This window comes from Antechinus flavipes, chromosome 4, assembly GCF_016432865.1.
Source record: "Antechinus flavipes isolate AdamAnt ecotype Samford, QLD, Australia chromosome 4, AdamAnt_v2, whole genome shotgun sequence".
In the NCBI taxonomy this organism is placed as follows: Eukaryota; Metazoa; Chordata; class Mammalia; order Dasyuromorphia; family Dasyuridae; genus Antechinus; species Antechinus flavipes.
This window is the reverse complement of record NC_067401.1, coordinates 94,067,755-94,087,852: the sequence shown is the minus strand read 5'-3', so window position 1 is coordinate 94,087,852 and position 20,098 is coordinate 94,067,755. Positions and strand designations below refer to the sequence as shown.

Below are 20,098 nucleotides of genomic sequence, written 5' to 3'. Positions count from 1 at the left end.
TGATTAATATGATTGTATATATATAACCTTATGTCATTATTCTTTTGTGGGTGAGAAAGTAAAGAGAAGGAAGGGAGGAAAAATTTAAAACTTAATCTTATAAAATTGGATTTTGAATAACTTTACATGTCATTAGAAAAATAAAATACTGTTAAATGGGGGAATAAATAGTATGTAATTTTTACCAGTTCATTAGTCAAACTTTTATTATCCTCTATGTGTCGGGCACTGTTCTGACAAAACAAAAAAGAGGCAAGTCAGTCCTGTCTTCAAGGAGCTAACAATCTAATGGGAAAGACCACATGTAAACAACTATCAATAAAGCATGCTACATGCAGGATAAATAGGAAATAACAGAAGGGAGCCATTTGAAGTAAGTTGGAGAAGGTTTCCTATAGAACTGCTCCTTTATGGGGGACAATTCTTTCTTATTTGGGAGTTAGAATTAATGTAGTATGTTTCTGTGATAATCCCTTTATTTGCCTCTTTTCTTCTCTATTAGGGAGAAATTCAGGGAAGAATAACCTTTGCCATTTTTTTTTTTTTTTTTTTTAAGGCTTATCGGCTGAATAAATGTTCTGCAGAAGTGGCTAGAAAGGCAGCCGATGATGTAACTTCTCAGACAGGTAAGGGACTCAAGTTCATTAATTCCCTTCCATTCCCTTCTCCCACTTTTGTCTTACTTCTCTGTACTAGACTGTAAGCTAGTTCCCTCTCATTCATTTTAGCTCTCTGTGACGCTTTGACCTAGCATCTGCAGTCCTATTACATGGTAATTCTGTAATGAGGACCTTGGCTTCCTTACATGTTCAGAACGTTGTTTTTTTTTTTCCCCTCTTCTTTTCTGGAAAGGCATTATCAGACAGACAAAATGGCAGCTTCCCATTTAGATTATCATTAGAATGTTTTATTTGACAGTTTTCTGGTTTTCTCCATCCTTCTCTGCCTCCTCCTCCTCTCCTTCCCTGCAAAGTGATTTGCTTGGCTGGATATAGATATGATTTGGATATCCTTCATGTTATGTTGTTCGGTGTCCTTGAAGGCTCTGCTGCAGTGCATATAGAAGAGTGTAATCAGATACTGCAGTGCCCCCAAGCAAACCCCTGCCAGCCACAAATACATTTAGATACCAGCTTGAATCAGGGATGGGAGCGATTGAAAAAGAATAGAGAAAAAAATAGGTGATGTTGGCTAGAATCTTGAGATTTGTTAGATTGCTACCACAAGAGAGCTTTTAAAGGAGAAATGTTTATATGCATAGCATACTAATGAAAGCCGAGGCAATTTATGGGAACTGTTACTGAACGATAATGCTAAAGTTCATGGTAACATATAGCAGGTCTCCCAAACAATACAAGTTCAGGATATTGATCTAACTGCAGGAGAGGGAAATAAGAGATTTTTTCTCCTTCGTATGCATGTATGCATTAACTTCAGAAAAGAATGGTAATACATATTTTTATTGTTTTTTAGTTTTAGGGTTTTTATTTTTAATAAAAATGTCAAAAATTTATGGCTTTTTAACTAGCTATCTGTTAAAATCTTATTGTTCAATGATTCCTGAATTCCTAGTTTTGTTAAGTTTCAAAGATGCCTGTTATTCAGTGATAATTATTTGATGTATTCACCATTAGTTTGTAAGCTCCCTAAGGGCAGGCACTATTTTTTGCCTCCTTTTGTATCCTTTGTGCTTAGCACAGTGTATAATATTAGCACATAGTAGATACTTAGTGAGTATTGATTGTTCATTCAAGATGACTAGGGAAGGATTTTATCTGGCACATACCAAGTGCTTAGTAAATGGTGATTGATTCACTGAGAATACATTTATTGGGTTATAAAAATGCTTGTTCTATTTAGTTTAAAGTCAACAAGGAGTCTTCAAGATTATATGATGACCAGACAATGTGGTCTACAGTAGTGATGACATAGGGTTATTCTAATTGGGGTAAAGTTCTGTTAACTTACAACCAGGCAATTGCAATTCCATAGTTTGATTGAACAACATGAAATTCATTTTTTTTCCCTTTTGTCTGTTTTCAAAGGGATTAAGAGATTTGTAGCAGGGTCCATGGGTCCCACCAATAAGACCCTCTCTGTGTCCCCTTCTGTGGAAAGACCGGATTACAGAAACATCAGTGAGTACTTTTTTAAAAATTCTAGCTTGCTGTTTTTTTGAATTGTGCTAATATTATGGTTGTTCATCCTATGTGAAGGCTACAGAACCTTCCAAATGATCCCAGAATGAGATTATTTTCTTTCTTTTTGTGGTCTTTTTCTTGTCCCTCTCCAAATTGTGCTAGCCCCAAATGATAAGGCACTCATCTGTTTAATTCCAAAAATGCCTTTAGGCTTATTTCCAAAAGAGTAGCATATAATTTTTTTGTGTGTTCTTTGCCACTTTTTCTCTACCCTGATTAGTTTTAGTTTTTTCTTTCTCTAAGGCCAGTCTTGGGAGCATAATTGGATCTTAGCCTGTTCATTTGGCACATTGTTTGTCTTTGTAATTCCATTCTACCTTTGCTCTGAATAAATTGATATTTTTCTAGTTGTTGTTACTTATAGAAGATAGAAAAAGAGGAAGGATAGGAGTGAACCTGTTTTGCCTAGTTGAAATTAGCTGCTTGTGTACTCATGTCTCTTAGGTATATAAATCTTTATATTGTTTATCTCATTAAAGCTTAAAATTTTTGAGGGCAGGCTTTATGTCTTTTGTTATGTCAATCTAGGTTCCATATGTAGCTGCTAATAGGAAGGAAAGTCACCTTTAAGGAAGCCCCATTGTGTGTGTGTCTCTCTCTCTCTCTCTTTTTTTTGGGGGGGTCAGCTTTTTATAAAGGCAGGGAAAGTGACAGAACAAAGGAAAACAAATAATGCACAGATACTGATTTTTGAGTTGGCAAGGTTAAACTGTGGGTTTAAAGATTATAGAACCACTTTCTTAGTCCAACAACTTTATACCGAACCTGTATGTGAGGTGCCTTTGCCATAGTGATGTTTTATATAACCTAAGAAGATTTATTGTCAATATTGGAGAGAGTATTATTAAAAGTATTTATCCATAGCCCAGGCTTCCCTCAGATTAATTGAATTTGCATGCCATAAAAATGCCAAGATCTGTTTCAGATATCCTATTATCCATCTTGAGGTTAAAAAAAAATTTTTTTTTTGACCCCAGCAAGACACTTGGTTTCTTTGAATTATAGCTTTGTCTTACCCATTCAGATTGATTTTGAGGTTGATTGAAAAGTTAACAGCTCTTCTTAACTGTTTTGGGTGAATTTATTTTTTATCCATTTGGCTAAGATTTTCAAGGCTTCCAGTAGAGAGAGAAATGACTGGAGCAAGTTATATGGTGAGGACAGATAGTGATTATAGTCTCCCTCAGCAGTTTGCCATACACTTCAGCTTTACATTAGCCTTTCTCTTTTGGCAGTTCAATGTGTGTGTAGAGATGTCAGCCTTGGGAATCTTAAGTCAAACTTGAATCATTTCTCCAGGTGACCAAAGGCAATTTGGTAGGGAATTTGAACAGGTAAAAATTAGTAGGCTGTTTTGGTTGAGGAGCTATCTAAAGGTAGATACTTATAAAAGAGTGTCTGTTACTAGGTCATCTTGGGGAAAAGATGTAATTGCAACACGATTGGTTTAGGAAAATGTCATAGAAGACTGAATAATTGCAAAAGCTAGTCTTGGTATCTTTGTTAGTTGTTTCAATTATGCCCAAGTCTTTATGACCCTGATTGTGATTTTGCCGTTTCCTCCTCCAGTCCCTTTTACATGTGGGGAAACTGAGGCAAACTGGGTGAAGTGACTTGCCCAGGGCCATACAGGCAATAAGTGTTTTGAGGCCAGTTTTGAACTCATGAAGGTGAGTCTTCCTGATTCTAGGTCTGGTGCTCTTAATTACCATGCCACATAGTTGGTAGAATTCATTTATTAGTTTGTTTTAATAAATACTTATCTTGTCAGAATGAGGAGCAGAGGGACAATCTTTGGTTATAGCATATAGAGCAAAAGAAATGTTTGGACTCTTGATCAGTTTCACTTATTAACATCATTAATTTGCTCATGTTACAAAGTGCTTTCCTTACAATAATCCTGTTAGTTAAGAAGAAACTGAGGCAAGAGGAGTTAAATACCTTTCGTCACACAATCAATGTCAGATCCAAGATTCATATCCAGGTCTCCTCAGTCACAGTTTATTGGGGTTTCTGTTGCATCAAACTCTTTCCAATTTTATAGGAAATTTCTAAGAAATCAGACCCAGGTATAGGGTGACGGAACATTTTAAATTCAGTCTTAGTACCTTATATAGGGACTTCTCCTTTATAATTCTGATCATAAGGAATCAAACTAGCATCTTTGTGATATTCCATCTTGTAGGGACCCCTCCTTATAATTCTGATCAAACTTAACATCCTTGTGATATTACTTTATGCTTCTCTGTGGTCTACAGAACTTTGATTGTACACGTTGACCATTGTTGTCTGTAAGTGCATTTGGCAGACTTTGTTGTACTTATGCTTTACCTATATGCTCAGATCTTAATTGATTTATTAAAAACCATTTTTTATATGAAGCATAAAATCTATTGTGTAGCTAGAAAGAACAAGTCCCAAATTCTAGTCATCTTTCCTGTACATCTAAAGGTTATGCAGGGGACCCTGTATTTGCTTTTCTGTGTTTGCAAAAGTAGATAGCAAGTCTCTGTGCCATCTCATGCCTGTGATTTGCAAAGAGTAGTGATGCCCTTGAACTCTGCAATTTAAATATATGGTTCACCCATGTGGAAGTATTTTCCTGAGATTCACCAAATGTACAGGACTCTTCACCTAGGGGTGTTAAGTAAATATTTGTTGACTGATGTACTTTGTATGGTTTCTATTTTTTCAGCCTTTGATGAACTAGTTGAAGCTTACCAAGAGCAGGCCAGAGGACTTCTAGATGGTGGAGTTGACATCTTATTGGTAGAAACTATTTTTGATACTGCGAATGCTAAGGTGAGTTTAGGGACTAAATTCAGTGGCAGGAAGGAATTAAAGACCTTCTAAATTTAGTGAGAAGACATTCATAGCCCTTATTGAGTTAAGCACCATCTTTAAATATTACTATCAAACATATGTGATAGATATCATTAGTGTAAAATAAATGTCCACAAAGCAATTTCTCTTTATATTTTAGAATATAAGTGTAATGGGCTGAGGCTTGAGTTGATGAGCTGAGGTCCCAAGCACATGAGGCTAAATAGTAATTGGACCATACTCTATTAATATATAAGCTTGGAGAAAGAATGGCCCCCTCCCACTCTTTGTTCAAGTCCTGATGTGTTGTATAGGAAATGACGATTCTGGTGGGTGGAGGCAGGGGAGTGAAAGAGGAAGCTCAGAACTCTCTCGCTCTGCTAGCTGGCTTCCTGTCGCAGCTGCCCATATTGCTATCGCAATCCTTCTTGCCCACATTGCTATCGCAATCTTTTTTCACCTCTTCACTTCAATAAAGACCGAAGATTTTTCCCTTAACCTGAGTTCATGACTCCGGCTAATTTTAAATACGTGGTCATTACATATAAGTATGGTCAAACATAGATTGAACTAGTGGAGGGTGACCTCATTACACAAAAGTCATAAATCTATCAAAATAATGTAGCTTCTTTCATTAAAGGAGTGAAATATCTGTCAATCCATGTTTATCTCACTTTTTGTAAAAGAGATATATTACTAAAATACTTTGTGGAAAGTCTTTTTCTTCTCCTTTATAGGTTCCTATCTTCCCATTAACTTAGTTTATCCTTTTAGTTGCTTTATATTCATTTCTTTTGGCTTTAGGAGATTATTAACAATAAATATGTTAGAATATCACAGTATTGAGGGAATGGTTTTGTAAAGTTGTTAAATACAATCCTTTTGTGAATAATCATTCCTTGTTTGGTCAGCTTTGAAAGTTGATATTGATAGATCATTTTTCATACCTTTTCCAAAAAGCTAATTATTTAAATGATTTATTATGAACAATATAGAACTTCATTACCATCAATTAAACTTGTTTTACAACTTTTACATTCAAATAAATGAAACTTATTCCATAAAATGCCAGAACAATTTTTCATTTGTTCTCTCTGTCTCTGTCAGTATTCTCTGGTCCCTTCATTCTTATTCATTTTTTTTCTTCTGCATTAATGCTTGAGAAGGAGTGTGGCATAATGGATAGAGAGCTTACCTTGGGTTTGTGGATTGAGTTCAAGTCTGCCTGTCATATATTGTAGCTGTATGCCCTTGGGCAAGAAAGTGATTGCAGTCTCCCTGGGAGCTCTTTAAAGACTAGAAGATGCATTGATTAAAGAAATTCAAATTAAGGCTGAGATACCACTTCACACCTTTCATTTTGGCTAAGTTGAACAGGAAAAGATAATGATAAATGTTGGAGATGTGGAAAGACTGGGACACTAATGCATTGTTGGTGGAGTTGTGAAATGATTCAACCATTCTAGAGAGTAAGTTGGAGCTGTGCCCAAAGGGCCATCAAACTGTGCATATTCTTTGACCCAGCAGTGTCTCTACTGGTTCTGTGAGATCATAAAAAAGGGAAAAGAACCCACATGTACAGAAATGTTTATGGCAATCCTTTTTGTGTGATGGGTAAAAAATTGGAAAATGAGTAGATGCCCATCAATAGGGTAATGGCTGAATAAGTTATGGTATATGAATGTAATGGAATATTATTGTTTTATATGAAATGATGAAAAGGCTGATTTTAGGATAGTCTGGAAAGATTTACATAAAGTGATGCTCAGTGAAGTGAGAGAACCAAGAAAACACTGTACACATTAATAGCAAGATTATGTGATGATCAACTATGATAGACTTTAATTCTTCTTAGCGATTTAATGATCCCAGGCAATTCCAGTAAACTTTGGATGGAAAATGCCATCTACATTTAGAAAATGAATTAATGGAGACAGTGTGGATTGAAGTATACTATATTTACTTTTTTTTCCCCCCTACTCATGGTATTCCTCTTATGTTCTGATTTTTCTCTCCTAACATGACTCATATGGAAATGTTAAAAGCAAATGTGTCTAACCTAAAAAAATTTACAATAGGAGATACAAATAAGATTCTAATCTATGATAGAGAAATATTTTCATGGGGAGTTTCCTCAGCTGATGAAATCATAGGTTCAGTTAGAAAATAGTTATAGTTTTATCCGTTATTGAGCATATACCATGAAGATCTTATATTAAAAAAAAAAAACTTAGATTCACAAAAATATTGTTTGTAACTTCAGATAATTATAAGCAACAAAAATGTCCAATAATTGTTGCTACATTAATTAATGGAACTATTAAGACAGATAAGAATAAAAATTTTAAGGAAATCTTGGGAATTTATTAAAAAATTTATTGATGTAGTTTTTATACCTAATTTATTTTGCTTTGGTACACCTCAAGTTTTTCTGATTTGACCACTTCTTTCAATCCTCCCCCAAAAAGGTGAAAAATGAATAAACAAACATTTTTAAATTTATGTTCCGGATTCGAAGATAAATATGAAATTTGACTTCTAGAGAGTACGTTTGATTCTGTACAGTGTGCACTATTCTTAGATTGTGGATGTAGTTCACAGTGTGTATTGTACGTTGTGTTTCTAGTAACCCTACTTTTCTTCTGAAGTAGAGGAAGGTCATGGAATCATAGGTTTGTAACTCCTTTCCAGGCTAATCCCCATATTTTACCAAGAGGAGAAGTAATTTGTTCCAAGTAACACATGTAATGATAGAGATAGGACTTGTATCCATGTTCTCTGATGCACAATCCAGCGTTCTTTTTCTATTTTCTGGGACCAAAAATAGTCCTTAAAATTAGAATGTAGCCTTGTTTAGTAGTTGTTTTTTTTCATTGCTGTAGTCATATATTTTTTTTCTCTCATTTTGCGTACTTCAGTTGCATCATCAATTCATAGAAGATTTCCCATGATTCTCTGAATTCTTTATTTCCACTTTTTCCCTTTAATTTCATAGTATTTCCTTACATAAGCAGACAGGTAACACAATGGAGAGAGCGCTAGGCTTGGAGTCAGGAAAGTCTGACTTCAAATGTGGCCACTGACATTTCCCAACTGTGTGACTCTGGACAAGTGCAACTGCTTTTTTCCACCAGAGAAAGAAATGGCAAACTACTTCAGTATTTTTGCCAAGAAAGCAAATGGACAGTACATTTTGAATGACTGAACGATCATACTGATAAACTTATTACATTTCTCTCCCATAGAATGTCCAGTCATTCCCCAATAATGACCACCTCTTTTGTTTCTAGCTATTTTTTTTTAACTACCACAAAAAGGGTTGCTGTTAATGTTGAATTTATTTTTTGCTTGAGGAAATCTAGTGAAAAGAGTCTTTGATTAGGAGAAGGTAGATGACATCTGGGTTCTAATCTTGATCATTTAATAAGTTAATTGTGAAATCTTGACCAAACATGTATGAGCCTTTCCTGTAAATATAAGATGATCTCCCTGCATGCCTCGCTAGGGTTATTATAGGGATCAAATAATAGAATGCACTTCAAAGCCATGATGCTCTGTAGCTGTGATGACAGTTTATTCCATGTTGACATTTTGTATTGAGTTTTAGTGTAACATATGCTAGTCATATTTCTATGCAGACAAATTTCCCAAGTTCTGTGGAAATAGAATTTAAATTGTAGAATTTGAACAATGGAAAGATTCTTAGAAGTTACCAGATTCAACTTCTTATACAACACAGGAATTCTTTCTGTATTACATTTTATAGTCTGTTACTGACTAGATTGACTTGACCTCTGCTTGAGGTCTACTAGTTAAGGATGACTCAGTCCTCCATAAGGCAGCTTGTGGTTCTCTGGTTCTCACTTAAAAACCTTCTCTCAGAAGTGGATCTATCATGTGACTAAACTCTGCATTCAGAGCAGACTGTAGCAGGATTAGGGATTCTCCCCTCCTTCTTCCCTTCCCTTCCCTCCCCCAACCCCTTGATCCAAATTCTGTACTCCTATTCCTGCTTTCTAGGAATACAATTTGTATAGTATTATGAAAAGGAATATATGCTCTGAAGTTAGAGTGGCTTCAAACATTACCTTTAATTCTTGAGTCACTCTGGGTAAGCCACTTAATTCTCTTAGGCCTTGATTTTTTTTTTTTTTTTTTTTTTTTTTTTTTAAGTTTTTTTATTTAATAATTACATTATATTGACACTCATTTCTGTTCCGATTTTTTTCCCCTCCCTCCCTCCACCCCCTCCCCTAGATGGCAAGCAGTCCTTTATATGTTGGATATGTTGCAGTATATCCTAGATACAATATATGTTTGCAGAACCGAACAGTTCTCTTGTTGCGTAGGGAGAATTGGATTCAGAAGGTATAAATAATCCGGGAAGAAAAACAAAAATGCAGATAGTTCACATTCGTTTCCCAGTGTTCTTTCTTTGGGTGTAGCTGCTTTTGTCCGTCATTTATCAATTGAAACTCAGGTCTCTTTGTCAAAGAAATCCACTTCCATCAAAATATGTCCTCATACAATATCGTTGTCGAAGTGTATAATGATCTCCTGGTTCTGCTCATTTCACTTAGCATCAGTTCATGAAGGTCTCTCCAAGCCTCTCTGTATTCATCCTGCTGGTCATTTCTTACAGAACAGTAATATTCCATAACATTCATATACCACAATTTACCCAGCCATTCTCCAATTGATGGGCATCCATTCATTTTCCAGTTTCTAGCCACTACAAACAGGGCTGCTACAAACATTTTGGCACATACAGGTCCCTTTCCCTTCTTTAGTATTTCTTTGGGATATAAGCCCAATAGAAACACTGCTGGATCAAAGGATATGCACATTTTGATAATTTTTTGGGCATAATTCCAGATTGCTCTCCAGAATGGTTGGATTCGTTCACAACTCCACCAACAATGCATTAGTGTCCCAGTTTTCCCGCATCCCCTCCAACATTCATCATTATTTTTTCCTGTCATCTTAGCCAATCTGACAGGTGTGTAGTGGTATCTCAGAGTTGTCTTAATTTGCATTTCTCTGATCAATAATGATTTGGAACACTCTTTCATATGAGTGGTAATAGTTTCAATCTCATCCTCTGAAAATTGTCTGTTCATATCCTTTGACCATTTATCAATTGGAGAATGGCTTGATTTCTTATAAATTTGAGTCAGTTCTCTATATATTTTGGAAATGAGGCCTTTATCAGAACCTTTAACTGTGAAAATGTTTTCCCAGTTTGTTGCTTCCCTTCTAATCTTGTTTGCATTAGTTTTATTTGTACAAAGGCTTTTTAATTTGATGTAATCGAAATTTTCTATTCTGTGATCAGTAATGGTCTCTAGTTCATCTTTGGTCACAAATTTCTTTCTCCTCCACAAGTCTGAGAGATAAACTATTCTATGTTCCTCTAATTTATTTATAGTCTCGTTCTTTATGCCTAGGTCATAGACCCATTTTGATCTTATCTTGGTATATGGTGTTAAGTGTGGGTCCATGCCTAATTTCTGCCATACTAATTTCCAATTATCCAGCAGTTTTTATCAAATAATGAATTCTTTTCCCAGAAGTTAGGGGCTTTGGGTTTGTCAAACACTAGATTGCTATAATTGACTATTCTGTCTTGTGAGCCTAGCCTTTTCCACTGATCCACTAATCTATTTCTTAGCCAATACCAAATGGTTTTGGTGACTGCTGCTTTATAATATAATTTTAGATCAGGTACAGCTAGGCCACCTTCATTTGATTTTTTTTTCATTAGTTCCCTTGAGATTCTCGACTTTTTATTGTTCCATATGAATTTTGTTGTTATTTTTTCTAGATCAATAAAATATTTTCTTGGAAGTCTGATTGGTATAGCACTAAATAAATAGATTAGTTTAGGGAGTATTGTCATCTTTATTATGTTCGCTCGGCCGATCCAAGAGCACTTAATATTTTTCCAATTATTTAAGTCTGACTTTATTTGTGTGGAGACTTTTTTATAATTTTGCTCATATAATTCCTGACTTTCCTTTGGTAGATAGATTCCCAAATATTTTATGGTATCAACAGTTATTCTGAATGGAATTTCTCTTTGTATCTCTTGCTGTTGGGTTTTGTTGGTGATGTATAAAAATGCTGAGGATTTATGGGGATTTATTTTGTAGCCAGCTACTTTGCTAAAATTATGAATTATTTCCAATAGCTTTTTGGTAGAATCTCTGGGGTTCTCTAGGTATACCATCATATCATCTGCAAAGAGTGATAGTTTGGTTTCCTCATTGCCTACTCTAATTCCTTTTATATCTTTCTCGACTCTTATTGCCGAGGCTAGTGTTTCTAATACGATATTAAATAATAATGGTGATAGTGGGCAACCTTGCTTCACTCCAGATCTTACTGGGAAAGGTTCCAGTTTTTCCCCATTGCATATGATGCTTACTGATGGTTTTAAATATATGCTCCTGACTATTTTAAGGAAAAGTCCATTTATTCCTATGCTCTCAAGTGTTTTTATTAGGAATGGATGTTGGATTTTATCAAATGCTTTTTCTGCATCTATTGAGATGATCATGTGGTTTTTGTTTGTTTGGTTATTGATATAGTCAATTATGCTAATAGTTTTCCTAATATTGAACCAGCCCTGCATTCCTGGTATAAATCCTACTTGGTCATAGTGTATTATCCTGGTGACAATTTTCTGTAATCTTTTTGCTAATATTTTATTTAAGATTTTAGCATCAATATTCATTAGGGAGATTGGTCTATAATTTTCTTTCTCTGTTTTCAGCCTACCTGGTTTAGGTATCAGTACCATATCTGTGTCATAAAAGGAGTTTGGTAGGACTCCTTCAATCCCTATTTTTTCAAATAGTTTATATAACATTGGAGTTAATTGTTCTTTAAATGTTTGGTAGAATTCACATGTAAATCCATCTGGTCCTGGGGATTTTTTCTTAGGGAGTTGATTGATAGTTTGTTCTATTTCTTTTTCTGAGATGGGACTGTTTAGGATATTTACTTCTTCCTCTGTTAGTTTGGGCAAGCTGTATTTTTGGAGGTATTTTTCTATTTCATTTAAGTTGTCGAATTTATTGGCATAAAGTTGGGCAAAGTAACTCCTAATTATTGCTCTAATTTCCTCTTCGTTAGTGGTGAGTTCTCCCTTTTCATTTTTAAGACTAACAATTTGATTTTCCTCTTTCCTTTTTTTAATCAGATTTACTAAGGGTTTGTCTATTTTGTTGGTTTTTTCATAGAACCAACTCTTAGTTTTATTAATCAATTCAATAGTTTTTTTACTTTCAATTTTATTGATCTCACCTTTTACTTTTAGAATTTCAAGTTTAGTGTTTGACTGGGGGTTTTTAATTTGTTCCTTTTCTAGCATTTTTAATTGCAAACCCAATTCATTGACCTTCTCTTTCTCTATTTTATACAAATAGGCCTCTAGAGATATGAAATTTCCCCTTATTACCGCTTTGGCTGCATCCCATACATTTTGGTATGATGTCTCATTATTATCGTTTTCTTGGGTGAAGTTATTAATTATGTCTATGATTTGCTGTTTTACCCAATCATTCTTTAGTATGAGATTATTTAGTTTCCAATTATTTTTTGGTCTACTTCCCCCTGCTTTTTTGTTGAATGTAATTTTCATTGCATCGTGGTCTGAAAAGGATGCATTTACTATTTCTGCCTTACTACATTTGAGTTTGAGGTTTTTATGTCCTAATATATGGTCAATTTTTGTATAGGTTCCATGAACTGCTGAAAAGAAAGTGTATTCCTTTCTGTCTCCATTACATTTTCTCCAGAGATCTATCATATCTAGCTTTTCTAGTATTCTGTTTACCTCTTTAACTTCTTTCTTATTTATTTTTGGTTTGATTTATCTAATTCTGAGAGTGCAAGGTTAAGATCTCCCACTATTATAGTTTTACTGTCTATTTCTTCTTGCAGCTCTCTTAGTTTCTCTTTTAAGAATTTAGATGCTACCCCACTTGGTGCATATATGTTTAATATAGATAGTGCTTCATTATCCATGCTACCCTTTAGCAAGATATAGTGTCCTTCCTTATCTCTTTTAATTAGGTCAATTTTTGCTTTAGCTTGATCTGAGATCAGGATGGCTACCCCTGCTTTTTTGACTTCACCTGAAGCATAGTAGATTTTGCTCCAACCTTTTACCTTTAACCTGCATGTATCTCCCCGCTTCAGGTGTGTTTCCTGTAAACAACATATTGTAGGATTCTGGCTTTTAATCCATTCTGCTAACCGCTTCCTCTTTATGGGGGAGTTTACCCCGTTCACATTTATGGTTAGAATGACCAATTCTGTATTACTTGCCATCTTGTTAACCCCGGTTTATGCTTTCCTCCCTTCTTTCCCCTTTCCCCCCCTTCCAAGTATTAAGCTTGTGAGCACCCTTGTTTCTCACAGCCCTCCCTTTTTAGTGTCCCTCCCCCCGCCTTAGAGTTCCTCCCCCTATCTTACCCCTTTCCCTCCCAGTTCCCGTATTCCCTTCCGCTTAGCTTATTCCTTCCCTTTCCACTTTTCCCTTCTCACTTTTCAATGAGATGGGAGAAGTTTCACCATAGATTGAATATGTCTTAAGATTTTTCACTTAAAGCCAATTCTGAAGGCAGTAAGATACCCACTATATTCATCCCCCTCCATTCTTTCTCTCAGATATATTAGGTTTCCTATGCCTCTTCATGAGATGTACTACCCCCACTTTACCCTTTTTCTGGTACAATGTCCTTTCCACATCAATTTCTAGAACAAGGTATACATGTATTCTTTATGCATCTATATAGTCAAAATATAGTTCCCAAGATTAATCTTTACCTTTTTAGATTTCTCTTGAGTTCTATATTTGTAGATCAAACTTTTTGTTAAGTTCTGGTTTTTTCATCAGAAATAGATGAAATTCGCTTACTTCGTTGAATGTCCATCTTCTTCCCTGGAAAAAGATGCTCATTCTCGCTGGGTAAGTTATTTTTGGTTGCATACCAAGTTCCTTAGCCTTTCGGAATATCATATTCCAGGCCCTTCTATCTTTTAATGTGGATGCTGCCAGATCCTGGGTGATCCTTATTGTGGCTCCTTGATACTTGAATTGGGTTTTTCTAGCCGCTTGCAATATTTTTTCTTTCATCTGAGGGTTCTGGCATTTGGCCACTATATTCCTTGGTGTTTTGATTTTAGGATCCCTTTCAGTGGGTGATCGATGAATCCTTTCAATGTTTATTTTTTCCTCTGTTCCTATGACTTCTGGGCAGTTCTCTTTGATAATTTCCTGGAAGACAGTGTCCAGGCTCTTTTTTTCATCATGTTTTTCTGGGAGTCCAATGATTCTCAGATTGTCTCTCCTGGATCTGTTTTCCAGGTCTGTTGTCTTCCCCAGAAGGTATTTCACATTTTTCTCCATTGTTTGATTTTTTTGGATTTGCTTGACTGATTCTTCTTGTCTCCTCGAGTCATTCAATTCCACTTGTTCAATTCTGATTTTCAGTGAAGTATTCTCTTCACTCACTTTTTAAAAATCTTTCTCTAATTGTCCAATTGAGTTCTTTTGTTCTGTGGAATTTTTTTCCATTTCGCCAATTTTGTTTTCCAGTTCACTAATCCTATTTTTCAAGGATTTTACTTCTTTATCCACTCTCTCTTTAACTGACTTCTCCAGGCTCTTTTGCCAAGCCTCCCTCTCCTTTTCCCAAGCTTCCTTCTCCTTTTGCCAAGCCTCACTCTGCTTTCCCCATTTTTCTTCTAGCTCCCTTGTGAGAGCCTTTTTAATCACTTCTATGAGGTTCATCTGTGCTGAGGAACAGACGATCTCCTCCTTTGGGGAATCACCTGGGGACTGCCTGTTTTTAGTCTCCTCAGGATTTAGAGTCTGCTCTCTATCTGTGTAGAAGCTGTCTAGGGTTAAAGTCCTCTTCAGCTTCTTGCTCATTCTGTCTATTAATCAGAGACAAACTACCAAAGAAAAACAGAAAAAACTGGAGTCTTTCTTTGGGGGGGGGCTGGGTGTGTTATCGAGCTTCCTCTACAGACTGCAGGTGGCAGCAGTGAGGCACTAGCAGGACTGTGCTGCGCCTGCGCTCTGAGATCCCAAAGCGTGCTGAGTCACTGAGGGGGGGGAAGGGGGAGGCGGCCAGGTTCTGAGAGACTCCAGCTGTTTGCAGTTGTGTTCTTCAGCCCCGGTGTTTTTAGCTTCTCTGCTGGGCTGTTGACTTGCTGCAGGTTCCAAACCTGTAGCGAAGCTCTCCCCGCAGAGACAGCTGCGATCACTCCCCACCCCCTCTCCAGTCTGCTCCCGTGCTCTCACTGCCGCTGCCCGCCGCCTGCGCCCGATCTAAAACCGCCCCAGCCCTCCAGTAAAGACAGACCTTTCTTGGCGGATCTCAAGGATGGCTTCTCTTGGTAACAATTTGTGGGTTTTTTTTCAGTCAAGCATTGATTCAGAGGCTTGTAATGAAGTGGATAGTGAGAGAAAGCGCGGAGCTTATGCAACTGTGAGCCTCCTCTCCGCCATCTTAACCGGAAGTTCCCGGCCTTGATTTTCTTATTTGGAAAATGAGGGGATTGAACTAGATTATCTCTGGGATGGTCCCATCCAGCCCTAGATCTCTAGCTATATGTATGTGTTGGATAGAAATATATTAAAAAACAGAGTCATTAGTTTTTTAGATACATTTGTGTGTGTTTGTGAAGTGTCAGGGGTGGGGGAGAAGGGCTTTTTTAGATTTTATTTTATTTTATTTTTTATTTTTAAATAACTTTTTATTGACAGAACCCATGCCAGGGTACTTTTTTACAACATTATCCCTTGCACTCACTTCTGTTCCGATTTTTCCCCTCCCTCTCTCCACCCCCTCCTCTAGATGGCAAGCAGTCCTTTACATGTTAAATAGGTTACAGTATATCCTAGATACAATATATGTGTGCAGAACCGAACAGTTCTCTTGTTGCACAGGGAGAATTGGATTCAGAAGGTATAAATAACCCGGGAAGAAAAACAAAAATGCAAGCAGTTTATATTCATTTCCCAGTGTTCTTTCTTTGGGTGTAGCTGCTTCTGTCCATCCTTGATCAATTGAAACTGAATGAGATCTCTTTATCGAAGAGATCCACTTCCATCAGAATACATCCTCAAACAGTATCGTTGTTGAGGTATATAATGATCTCCTGGTATTGCTCATTTCACTTAGCATCAGTTCATGTAAGTCTCACCAGTCCTCTCTGTATTCATCCTGCTGGTCATTTCTTACAGAACAATAATATTCCATAATGTTCATATACCACAATTTACCCAGCCATTCTCCAATTGATGGGCATCCATTCATTTTCCAGCTTCTAGCCATTACAAACAGGGCTGCCACAAACATTTTGACACATACAGGTCCCTTTCCCTTCTTTAGTATCTCTTTGGGGTATAAGCCCAGTAGAAACACTGCTGGATCAAAGGGTATGCACAGTTTGATAACTTTTTGAGCATAGTTTGAAATTGCTCTCCAGAATGGCTGGATGTGTTCACAATTCCACCAACAATGTATCAGTGTCCCTGTTTTCCCACATCCCCTCCAACATTCCGCATTATCTTTTCCTGTCATTCTAGCCAATCTGACAGGTGTGTAGTGATATCTCAGAGTTGTCTTAATTTGCATTTCTCTGATTAATAATGATTTAGAGCATATAGTTCATATAAAACTATAAATAGTTTTAATTTCTTTGTCTGAGAATTGTCTGTTCATATCCTTTGCCCATTTATCAATTGGAGAATGGCTTGATTTCTTATAAATTAGAGTCAGTTCTCTATATATTTTGGAAAGGAGGCCTTTATCAGAACCTTTGACTGTAAAAATGTTTTCCCAGTTTATTTTTTCCCTTCTAATCTTGTCTGCATTAGTTTTGTTTGTACAAAAATTTTTCAATTTGATATAATCAAAATTTTCTATTTTGTGGTCAATAATGATCTCTAGTACTTCTTTGTTCATAAATTCCTTCCTCTTTCACAGGTCTGAGAGGTAAATTATGTTCTTTCAATTTATTTATAATCTCATTCTTTATGCCTAGGTCATGAACCCATTTTGATCTTATCTTGGTGTACGGTGTTAAGTGTGGGTCAATGCCTAGTTTCTGCCATACTAATTTCCAATTTTCCCAGCAATTTTTGTCAAATAATGCGTTCTTATCCCCAAAACTGGAGTCTTTGGGTTTGTCAAGCACTATATTATTAAAATTATTGGCTGTTTTGTCCTTTGAACCTAATCTATTCCATTGATCAACTAGTCTATTTCTTAGCCAATACCAGGTGGTTTTAGTAACTGCTGCTTTATAATATAATTTTAGATCTGGTATAGCTAAGCCACCTTCTTTTTTCATTAATTCCCTTGAAATTCTTGACTTTTTGTTTTTCCATATGAACATTGTTGTTATTTTTTCTAGGTCATCAAAGCTTTTTTAGATTTTAAATAGGAAATGATCATTTTGGGAGGTGAAATTTCAGCCAGCATTTGTTTTGTTTTAATATCCACAGTGGTCATGCTTAACATATTCAAAGTAAATTCATAATTTGTAGAAGTTACAATTGTTAGTAATTATGTTGGTAATCAGAGTAGTTATGGTTTTCTGTCTACTTGAGTACGAAGACTGATGGATGCTATTCAAATTCCTATGCACCTAGTATCCTGCTGGCTACTGAGGGGTGCTTGATAAATATTGATTTCCCCAAATTTTTGGTGCAGTATTGTCATCTTCTTGACCTCTTTTCTCCAGAAACAGACTATCCATTCTATTGTAGTATTAAGAGTCTTACACTCAATATAATTGAACTGTAGAATTGAATTATTTCCATAATACTATAGTGCCTTACATATAGCATGTATATAATAAATGTTTATTGAACTGTATGCTAGTATACATACAGTTCAATAAACAATTATCATATGCATGCTATATTATATGCTTAAGATAGTAGCATGCAACCCAGGGAAAAAAGGATTATGTTTTCTAGTGGCGGCTTCATTTTCCATTTTTAGAGCATCTCCAAAGTGGTTAACTTTATCATTTTTTTTAATTTAGTATTTTATTTTCCTCCAGTTACATGTAGAAACAATCTTTAACATTAATTTAAAGATTTTTGAGTTTCATATTCCATTTCCTTCTCCTCTCCTATATTGGGAAAGCAAAGAATTTGGTATAGGTTATATACATGTAGTTATACAAAACATATTTCCATGTTACTTGTGTTGTGAAAGAAAACTGACCAAAAAACACTTAAAATTATGCCTCAATTTGTATTCATGCTTCATCACTTCTTTCTCTGAGGATAGATAGCATTTTTCTTCATAAGTCAAAATTATTCTGAATCATTCCATTCCTGAAAATAACAAGGTCATTCATAGCTGAATGAGATGATTAGCTTTAGATGTTATGGTTGTGTTCTGTCCCTGTCCTCGGAGGGCTTACGATCTCTTACACATGAAAATAATATATATTTTTTAAAAGAGTTGAGGCTTTTTAGAATCAACAACTGCTTTCTCTGTTACTGACTAGATTGACTTGATCTTGAAGTGTATCTCAGAAATTTTGTTTTCTTTGTTTTCTTGTAGGCAGCCTTGTTTGCACTCCAGAAACTCTTCGAAGAGGAATATGATCGGCGGCCTATCTTTGTAAGTTAGAAAGCCTTTTGCTTATTAGAAGATATGTTTTGTGTTCCTCTTTTGAGTTGAGGGCAGCTGTGGAGTGGAAGGACTTCATCTTCAGTCTGGGTCCTCATCCCTGTAGTTTGATAAATGGTGAATCTTTTCCCCCTAAAGCAGTGAGGTTTCATGATGGAACCTAGGATGGTTAAAAAGGGAAAAGTAGAGTCAGAGTCTTTCTATGATGGTATATTTTAAGATAGTCCTTAGCCAGAGAAGTAATTTTTTTGAGTTCCGGGGACCTTATCCTTTTATTGGAACAAATAACAGAGATTATATTCATAATATGTTTTGTATTATATTATTTTTATATTATTATATATTATATATTCTATCATGAGAAAATGTTTTAAATTTGACCCTTTTTTATGTTCATGACATGTTGTATTTGCAGTTTTAAATTTGCCCCTGTTTTTAAAAATCCAGGTTTCAGGTACTATTGTGGATAAGAGTGGGCGAACTCTTTCTGGACAAACAGGAGAGGCATTTGTCATCAGCGTTTCCCATGCAGAACCACTATGGTGAGGGAATAACCTTTTTTTCACTCAGTATTCCTTGTTCAAACTTTCCCAGCAGCAGAATATAAGAATATAAGGTTCTTGGGGGAAGAGACTGTTATTCATTTTTGTCTTTATTCCTCGAACCTATCAAGGGATTATATACATATAGTATATAAATGTATACATGTAGTGTGTATGTCTTAAGTTTTTATTGGTGTCTTTTTTTTTTTTTTTTTTTTGCTTTATCATCATCATTTCCTCAGTATCTCTTCCTTTCCTTTTCCTATAGATTCATCCCAAGTAACAGATAGTATACATCCTTAATATTTATTAAACTGAAATGCATGTAAATCAGCTGCTTTTTGAAGATAGTATATGTAAGCCTAGAAAGAGCAATTTTCACAGCTGACACTGTCACACTTTGCCTCCTAGTGCAGGACCTTCTTGCCTCCCACCTGGACTTTTGCAATAAACTTACTGATGGGTCTGCCTACCTTAAATATTGTTCTCATTCAGCTACCAAAATGATTCCCCTAAAGCACAGGTCCATCCATAACCTTCCTCTCTCCCTTAGTAATCTCCAGTGACTTCCTATTGGTTCCAGGATCAAATATAAAATTTTCTTTTTGATGTTCAAAGCTCTTCATCCCCCAGGCTGCTTCTGCCTTTGCAGTCTGCGTACATTTTATTCTTCTCCATGTACACTTGGATTCAGTGGCACAGGTCTCCTAGCTCTTCCATAAACAAGACACCCCCATCCCTCTGCTCCAGGATTTTTCTGGCTGTTTCCCATGCTCAGAATGCCACTCCTCTTCTGTCATCCTTCAAATTCCAACTGAAATCCCATCTTTGAGAAGAAGCCTTTCCCAGCCAAATCCTC

At 35.9% G+C, this 20,098-nt stretch overlaps 1 protein-coding gene across 2 annotated transcripts in view; it reads left to right on the top strand.

The window, feature by feature from the left end:
• MTR (5-methyltetrahydrofolate-homocysteine methyltransferase) overlaps positions 1-20,098 on the top strand; it is a 144,444-nt gene that overhangs the window by 38,250 nt on the left and 86,096 nt on the right. For both annotated transcript variants that reach the window (XM_051993541.1, XM_051993542.1), the window contains 5 exons: positions 557-626; positions 2,046-2,138; positions 4,897-5,003; positions 18,629-18,688; positions 19,145-19,239. In XM_051993541.1, coding sequence (XP_051849501.1) covers positions 557-626; positions 2,046-2,138; positions 4,897-5,003; positions 18,629-18,688; positions 19,145-19,239 — 425 coding nt within the window. The remainder of the gene's footprint in view (positions 1-556; positions 627-2,045; positions 2,139-4,896; positions 5,004-18,628; positions 18,689-19,144; positions 19,240-20,098) is intronic.